The 8,902-nt window shown below is 50.0% G+C and overlaps 3 protein-coding genes across 3 annotated transcripts; all 3 read left to right on the forward strand.

Moving 5' to 3' along the window:
• Positions 1 to 4,631: 4,631 nt before the first annotated feature.
• On the forward strand, positions 4,632 to 5,376 carry LOC138356037 (clumping factor A-like). Its single transcript, XM_069311608.1, has 2 exons — positions 4,632 to 4,842; positions 5,261 to 5,376. Exons 1-2 carry the CDS (start codon positions 4,632 to 4,634, stop codon positions 5,374 to 5,376), a joined length of 327 nt encoding a protein of 108 aa, XP_069167709.1.
• Positions 5,376 to 5,765, forward strand: LOC138356042 (clumping factor B-like). Its single transcript, XM_069311612.1, has one exon. It carries the CDS (start codon positions 5,376 to 5,378, stop codon positions 5,763 to 5,765), a length of 390 nt encoding a protein of 129 aa, XP_069167713.1.
• A 102-nt stretch (positions 5,766 to 5,867) lies between these two features.
• Positions 5,868 to 7,787, forward strand: LOC138356045 (clumping factor A-like). The gene is made up of 3 exons (XM_069311617.1): positions 5,868 to 6,000; positions 6,791 to 7,501; positions 7,783 to 7,787. Exons 1-3 carry the CDS (start codon positions 5,868 to 5,870, stop codon positions 7,785 to 7,787), a joined length of 849 nt encoding a protein of 282 aa, XP_069167718.1.
• The last annotated feature ends 1,115 nt before the right edge of the window (positions 7,788 to 8,902 follow it).

Below are 8,902 nucleotides of genomic sequence, written 5' to 3' on the forward strand. Positions count from 1 at the left end.
GTTCAACAGCGTGTTCTACCTTGAACGTGGTGTTCAACAGTTTGTTCTACCTTGAACGTGGTGTTCAACAGCTTGTTCTACCTTGAACGTGGTGTTCAACAGCTTGTTCTCCCTTGAACGTGGTGTTCAACAGCGTGTTCTACCTTGAACGTGGTGTTCAACAGCTTGTTCTCCCTTGAACGTGGTGTTCAACAGCGTGTTCTACCTTGAACGTGGTGTTCAACAGCTTGTTCTACCTTGAACGTGGTGTTCAACAGCTTCTTCTACCTTGAACGTGGTGTTCAACAGCTTGTTCTTCCTTGAACGTGGTGTTCAACAGCGTGTTCTACCTTGAACGTGGTGTTCAACAGCTTGTTCTACCTTGAACGTGGTGTTCAACAGCTTCTTCTACCTTGAACGTGGTGTTCAACAGCTTGTTCTCCCTTGAACGTGGTGTTCAACAGCGTGTTCTACCTTGAACGTGGTGTTCAACAGCTTGTTCTACCTTGAACGTGGTGTTCAACAGCTTGTTCTCCCTTGAACGTGGTGTTCAACAGCGTGTTCTACCTTGAACGTGGTGTTCAACAGCTTGTTCTCCCTTGAACGTGGTGTTCAACAACGTGTTCTACCTTGAACGTGGTGTTCAACAGCGTGTTCCCTCATCAATAATATATGAGGTTAATGAGTAAGTTAACGACCGGTGAGTAACGATCCTGAATCAGTCATTAATAACTGCTATTTTGCAGGCAATTCTCCCCTCTTCTGGCATTTATTAAAGATCAATTCGATATCTAAGATGATAACGACTGATAGATATCTCAGTCCGGTGATTAAGGGGAAATGAGCTCATGATATCAACATTTCAGCATTGTTGCGACGTGTTGATGGTCGCTATGTATTACTGGGGCTTCATGTATAGATTATACACGTATACTTCATCAGGATTCCTTCACGAACGGGACTGTTTTCGTGTCTGTTGTTCAGGGTGTTCGTGGACCGGGTCTGTTAGGTCTCTGTTGGTCTGTTGGTCATAATCTGGCAACACTGTATGTTCACAAATTATTCAGCGTTCAAAACATATTTATTGCCTGTGCTTTAATTTGTATTAATTCATCGCTGTAATTAAACATGCATCGACATCGACGTATTAGATGACGTAACGTGATGTAAAGGCTTCGTTGTATTCCACCTGGACGTATTAGGGAGGCAATCAATTCCAGGTTGGATATCCTACTACAGGTAAGTCCACTTAAGCAACAACAACAGCACTTGAAGATCGTATTAACCAGGTTATGGGGCAATCCGCGTCAAGGCGGAAGACAGAATTGCAGTTTGAATTTGAAATATATGCGGGAAATATGACACAAAGTTCGTTAATTCAGAATGTCGTTAGCGACCGTTATTGGCCGTTGAGCGGGGCGGGCGCCGGCGGCCCGCGCTCCTGATTGGTACTTCTCCCGCGCAATGAAATTCAATTTTAAATTTGAATTTTATCCCGAAAGGCGAGTTTATTGGGCAGCGCCACTCATCCTGTGAGTTGACACACCGCCATAGTGACAGTATTGGGCAGCGCCACTCATCCTGTGAGTGGACACACCGCCATAGTGACAGTATTGGGCAGCGCCACTCATCCTGTGAGTGGACACACCGCCATAGTGACAGTATTGGGCAGCGCCACTCATCCTGTGAGTGAACACACCGCCATAGTGACAGTATTGGGCAGCGCCACTCATCCTGTGAGTGGACACACCGCCATAGTGACAGTATTGGGCAGCGCCACTCATCCTGTGAGTGGACACACCGCCATAGTGACAGTATTGGGCAGCACCACTCATCCTGTGAGTGGACACACCACCATAGTGACAGTATTGGGCAGCGCCACTCATCCTGTGAGTGGACACACCACCATAGTGACAGTATTGGGCAGCGTCACTCATCCTGGGAGTGGACACACCGCCATAGTGACAGTATTGGGCAGCGCCACTCATCCTGCGAGTGGACACACCGCCATAGTGACAGTATTGGGCAGCGCCACTCATCCTGTGAGTGGACACACCGCCATAGTGACAGTATTGGGCAGCGTCACTCATCCTGCGAGTGGACACACCGCCATAGTGACAGTATTGGGCAGCGTCACTCATCCTGTGAGTGGACACACCGCCATAGTGACAGTATTGGGCAGCGCCACTCATCCTGTGAGTGGACACACCGCCATAGTGACAGTATTGGGCAGCGCCACTCATCCTGTGAGTGGACACACCGCCATAGTGACAGTATTGGGCAGCGTCACTCATCCTGTGAGTGGACACACCGCCATAGTGACAGTATAGGGCAGCATCAATCATCCTGTGAGTGGACACACCGCCACAGTGACAGTATTGGGCAGCGCCACTCATCCTGTGAGTGGACACACCGCCATAGTGACAATATTGGGCAGCGTCACTCATCCTGTGAGTGGACACACCGCCATAGTGACAGTATTGGGCAGCGCCACTCATCCTGTGAGTGGACACACCGCCATAGTGACAGTATTGGGCAGCGTTACTCATCCTGTGAGTGGACACACCGCCATAGTGACAGTATTGGGCAGCGTCACTCATCCTGTGTGTGTACACACCGCCATAGTGACAGCATTGGGCAGCGCCACTCATCCTGTGAGTGGACACCGCCATAGTGACAGTATTGGGCAGCGCCACTCATCCTGTGAGTGAACACACCGCCATAGTGACAGTATTGGGCAGCGCCACTCATCCTGTGAGTGGACACACCGCCATAGTGACAGTATTGGGCAGCGCCACTCATCCTGTGAGTGGACACACCGCCATAGTGACAGTATTGGGCAGTGTCACTCATTCTGTGAGTGGACACACCGCCATAGTGACAGTATTGGGCAGCACCACTCATCCTGTGAGTGGACACACCACCATAGTGACAGTATTGGGCAGCGCCAATCATCCTGTGAGTGGACACACCACCATAGTGACAGTATTGGGCAGCGTCACTCATCCTGGGAGTGGACACACCGCCATAGTGACAGTATTGGGCAGCGCCACTCATCCTTCGAGTGGACACACCGCCATAGTGACAGTATTGGGCAGCGCCACTCATCCTGCGAGTGGACACACCGCCATAGTGACAGTATTGGGCAGCGTCACTCATCCTGTGAGTGGACACACCGCCATAGTGACAGTATTGGGCAGCGCCACTCATCCTGTGAGTGGACACACCGCCATTGTGACAGTATTGGGCAGCGTCACTCATCCTGTGAGTGGACACACCGCCATAGTGACAGTATAGGGCAGCGTCAATCATCCTGTGAGTGGACACACCGCCATAGTGACAGTATTGGGCAGCGCCACTCATCCTGTGAGTGGACACACCGCCATAGTGACAATATTGGGCAGCGTCACTCATCCTGTGAGTGGACACACCGCCATAGTGACAGTATTGGGCAGCGCCACTCATCCTGTGAGTGGACACACCGCCATAGTGACAGTATTGGGCAGCGTCACTCATCCTGTGAGTGGACACACCGCCATAGTGACAGTATTGGGCAGCGTCACTCATCCTGTGTGTGTACACACCGCCATAGTGACAGTATTGGGCAGCGCCACTCATCCTGTGAGTGGACACACCGCCATAGTGACAGTATTGGGCAGCGCCACTCATCCTGTGAGTGGACACACCGCCATAGTGACAGTATTGGGCAGCGTCACTCATCCTGTGAGTGGACACACCGCCATAGTGACAGTATTGGGCAGCGTCACTCATCCTGTGAGTGAACACACCGCCATAGTGACAGTATTGGGCAGCGCCACTCATCCTGGGAGTGGACACACCGCCATAGTGACAGTATTGGGCAGCGTTACTCATCCTGTGAGTGGACACACCGCCATAGTGACAGTATTGGGCAGCGTCACTCATCCTGTGAGTGAACACACCGCCATAGTGACAGTATTGGGCAGCGCCACTCATCCTGTGAGTGGACACACCGCCATAGTGACAGTATTGGGCAGCGCCACTCATCCTGTGAGTGAACACACCGCCATAGTGACAGTATTGGGCAGCGCCACTCATCCTGTGAGTGGACACACCGCCATAGTGACAGTATTGGGCAGCGCCACTCATCCTGTGAGTGAACACACCGCCATAGTGACAGTATTGGGCAGCGCCACTCATCCTGTGAGTGGACACACCGCCATAGTGACAGTATTGGGCAGCGCCACTCATCCTGTGAGTGTTGGTGTGTGAGAGTGATGGTGAGAGTGAAGGTGATGGTGAGAGTGATATTGATGGTGAGAGTGATGGTGAGAGTGATGGTGATGGTGAGAGTTATGGTGATGGTGAGAGTGATGGTGATGGTGAGAGTGATAGTGAGAGTGATGGTGATGGTGAGAGTGATGGTGAAAGTGATGGTGATGGTGAGAGTGATGGTGATGGTGAGAGTGATAGTGAGAGTGATGGTGATGGTGAGAGTGATGGTGATGATGAGAATGATGGTGTGAGTGAGGGTGAGAGTGATAGTGATGGTGCGAGTGATGGTGAAAGTGATGGTGAGAGTGATGGTGAGTATGATGGTGATGGTGAGATTAATGGTGAGAGTGATGGTGATGATGAGAATGATGGTGAGAGTGAGAGTGGTGGTGGGAGTGATGGTGAGTGATGGTGATGGTGAGAGTGATGGTGATGGTGAGAGTGATGGTGAGAGTGATGGTGAGCGTGATGGCAAGAGTTATTGCGAGAGTGATGGTGAGAGTGATTGTGATGGTGAGAGTGATAGTGAGAGTGATGGTGATGATGAGAGTGATGGTGATGGTGAGAGTGATAGTGAGAGTGATGGTGATGATGAGAGTGATGGTGATGGTGAGTGATGGTGAGCGTGATGGCAAGAGTTATTGCGAGAGTGATGGTGAGAGTGATTGTGATGGTGAGAGTGATAGTGAGAGTGATGGTGATGGAGAGAGTGATTGTGATGGTGAGTGTGATGGTGAGAGTGATGGTAATGATGAGAGTGATGGTGATGGCGAGAGTGATAATGAGAGTGATGGTGAGAGTGATGGTGATGGTGAGAGTGGTGGTGGGAGTGATGGTGAGAGTGATGGTGATGGTGAGAGTTGTGGTGGGAGTGATGATGAGAGTGATGGTGATGGTGAGAGTGGTGGTGAGAGTGATGGTGATGATGAGAGTGATTATGATGGTGAGAGTGGCTGTGGGAGTGATGGTGAGAGTGGTGGTGAGAGTGATGGTGAAAGTAATGGTGATATTGAGAGTAATGGTGAAGGTGATGGTGCGAGTGATGGTGAGAGTGATAGTGATGGTGAGAGTGGTGGTGAGGGTGATGGTGAGAGTGATGGTGATGGTGAGAGTGATGATGATGGTGAGAGTGATGATGAGTGATGCTGAGTGATGGTGAGAGTGGTGGTGATAGTGAGAGTGATAGTGAGAGTGATGGTGATGGTGAGAGTGGTGGTGGGAGTGATGGTGAGAGTGATGGTGATGGTGAGAGTGGTGGTGAGAGTGATGGTGATGATGAGAGTGATTATGATGGTGAGAGTGGCTGTGGGAGTGATGGTGAGAGTGGTGGTGAGAGTGATGGTGAGAGTAATGGTGATATTGAGAGTAATGGTGAAGGTGATGGTGCGAGTGATGGTGAGAGTGATGGTGATGGTGAGAGTGGTGGTGAGGGTGATGGTGAGACTGATGGTGAGAATGATCGTGAGAGTGATGGTGATGGTGAGAGTGATAGTGATGGTGAGAGTGATAGTGATGGTGAGAGTGATGGTTAAGTGATGGTGATGGTGAGAGTGATGGTTAAGTGATAGTGATGGTATGAGTGATGGTGAGAGTGATGGTGAGAGTGATGATGATGGTGAGAGTGATGATGAGTGATGCTGAGTGATGGTGAGATTGATAGTGATTGTGAGAGTGATGGTGAGAGTGATTATGAGAGTGATAGTGATTGTGAGAGTGATGGTGAGAGTGATGGTGATAGTGAGAGTGATGATGAGAGTGACGGTGATGGTGAGAGTGATAGTGAGAGTGATGGTGAGTGTGATGGTGTTTGTGAGAGTGATAGTGAGTGTGATGGTGATGGTGAGAGTGATTGTGAAAGTGATAGTGATGATGAGAGTGATGGTCAGAGTGATGGTGGTGGTGAGAATGATGGTGAGTGTGATGGAGATGGTGAGAGTAATGGTAAGAGTGATGGTGATGGTGAGAGTGATAGTGAGAGTAAGAGTGATAGTGAGAGTGATGGCGTGAGTGATGGTGAGAGTAAGAGTGGTAGTGAGAGTGATGGTGAGAGTAAGAGTGGTAGTGAGAGTGATGGTGTGAGTGATAGTGAGAGTGATGGTGAGAGTGATTGTGAGAGTGATGGTGATGGTGAGAGTGATGGTGAGAGTGAGAGTGGTAGTGAGAGTGATGGTGCAAGTGATTGGTGAGAGTGATGGTGATGGTGAGAGTGAAAGTGATGGTGATAGTGAGAGTAAGAGTGATAGTGAGAGTGATGGTGATGGTGAGGGTGAGAGTGATGGTGAGAGTGAGTGATGGTGAGAGTGATGGTGATGATGAGTGATTATGATGGTGATGGTGAGGGTGGGAGTGATGGTGACGGTGAAAGTGATGATGAGAGTGATGGTGTGAGTGATGGTGATGGTGAGAGTGATGGTGAGAGTGATGATGATGGCAAGAGTGATTGCGAGAGTGATGATGGGAGTGATGGTGCTGGTGAGAGTGAGAGTGATAGTGAGAGTGATGGTGAGAGTGATGGTGATGGTGAGAGTGAGAGTGATGGTGAGAGTGATTGTTTAAGTGATGGTTAGAATGATGGTGAGAGTGATGGTGATGGTGAGTGATGGTGGGAGTGATGGTGAGAGTGATGGTGATGGTGAGAGTGATGGTGAGAGTGATGGTAAGAGTGATGGTGAGAGCGATGGTGAGAGTGATGGTGAGAGCGATTGTGATAGTGAGAGTGATGGTGGTGGTGATAGTGAGAGTGATAGTGAGGGCGTCAGTGATGGTGACAGTGATAGTGAGAGCGATGGCGAGAGTGATGGTGATGGTGAGAGTGATAGTGAGAGTGATATTGATGGTGAGAATGATGGTGACAGTGATGGTGATGACGAGAGTGATGGTGAGAGTGATGGTGGTGGTGATAGTGAGAGTGATAGTGAGGGCGTCTGTGATAGTGACTGCGATGGTGAGAGTGATGGTGGTGGTAAGAGTGATGGTGAGAGTGATGGTGGTGGTGAGAGTGATGGCGAGAGTGATGGTGAGAGTTATTGTGAGGGCGTCTGTGATAGTGAGAGTGACGGTGGTGGTGAGAGTGATGGCAAAGGCGTCTGTGATAGTGAGAGTGATGGTGAGAGTAATAGTGAGAGTGATAGTGAGAGTGATCGTGAGAGTGAGAGTGATGGAGAGAGTGATGGTGATAGTGATGATGAGAGTGATAACGAGAGTGATGGTGATGGTGAGAGTGATACTGAGAGTGATGGTGAGAGTGATGGTGATAGTGAGAGTGATGGTGAGAGTAATGGTGAGAGTGAGTGATGGTGAGAGTGAGAGTGATGGTGAGAGTGATGGTGATAGTGATGGTGATAGTGAGAGTGAGATTGATGGTGAGAGTGAGATTGATGGTGAGAGTGATGGTGATAGTGATGGTGAGAGTGATGGTGAGAGTGATGGTGAGAGTGATGGTGAGAGTGATGGTGAGAGTCATGGTGAGAGTGATGGTGAGAGTGATAGTGAGTGAGAGTGATGGTGAGAGTGATAGTGAGTGAGAGTGATGGTAAGAGTAATTGTAAGAGTGATGGTGAGAGTGATGGTGTGAGTGATAGTGAGAGTGATGGTGAGAGTGATGGTGCGAATGATGGTGAGAGTGGTGGTGAGAGTGATGGTGAGAGTGATGGTGAGAGTGATGGTGAGAGTGATGGTGGGAGTGAGAGTGATGGTGAGTGATGGTGATGGTGAGAGTGATACTGAAAGTGATAATGAGAGTGATGGTGAGAGTGATGGTGAGAGTGATGGTGAGAGTGATAGTGAGAGTGATGGTGAGAGTGATGGTGTGAGTGATAGTGAGAGTGATGGTGAGAGTGATGGTGCGAATGATGGTGAGAGTGATGGTGAGAGTGATGGTGAGAGTGATGATGGGAGTGAGAGTGATGGTGCGAATGATGGTGAGAGTGATGGTGAGAGTGATGGTGAGAGTGATGATGGGAGTGAGAGTGATGGTGAGAGTGATGGTGAGAGTGATGGTGGGAGTGAGAGTGATCGTGAGAGTGATGGTGAGAGTGATGGTGATGTGATGGTGAGAGTGATGGTGAGAGTGATGGTGAGAGTGATGGTGAGAGTGATGGTGAGTGTGATGGTGAGAGTGATGGTGAGAGTGATAACAAAAGTGATGGTGAGAGTGATAGTGAGGGTGATGGTGAGAGTTATGGTGAGAATGATGGTGAGAGTGATGGTAAGAGTGATAGTGGGAGTGATGGTGAGAGTGATGGTGAGGGTGATGGTGAGAGTGATGGTGAGAGTGATGGTGAGGGTGATGGTGAGAGTGATGGTGAGAGTGAGGGTGAGAGTGATGGTGGGAGTAATAATGGGAGTGATGGTGAGAGTGATGGTGGGAGTAATAATGGGAGTGATGGTGAGAGACCCGGATGTGAGGCCAGCAGGAAGAACTCCCACTCAAGGTTCACTCACACACTCTGACCTTGAAGGGTTCATTCACTTAGGATGGCCAGCTGGGGTTCACACGGGGCCAGGATGGCCAGCTGGGGTTCACACGGGGCCAGGATGGCCAGCTGGGGTTCACACGGGGCTAGGATGGCCAGCTAGGGTTAACACGGGGCCAGGATGGCCAGCTGGGATTCACACGGGGCCAGGATGGCCAGCTGGGGTTCACACGGGGCCAGCATGGCCAGCTGGG

The sequence above is a fragment of the Procambarus clarkii genome, chromosome 6, assembly GCF_040958095.1.
Source record: "Procambarus clarkii isolate CNS0578487 chromosome 6, FALCON_Pclarkii_2.0, whole genome shotgun sequence".
Lineage (NCBI taxonomy): Eukaryota > Metazoa > Arthropoda > Malacostraca > Decapoda > Cambaridae > Procambarus > Procambarus clarkii.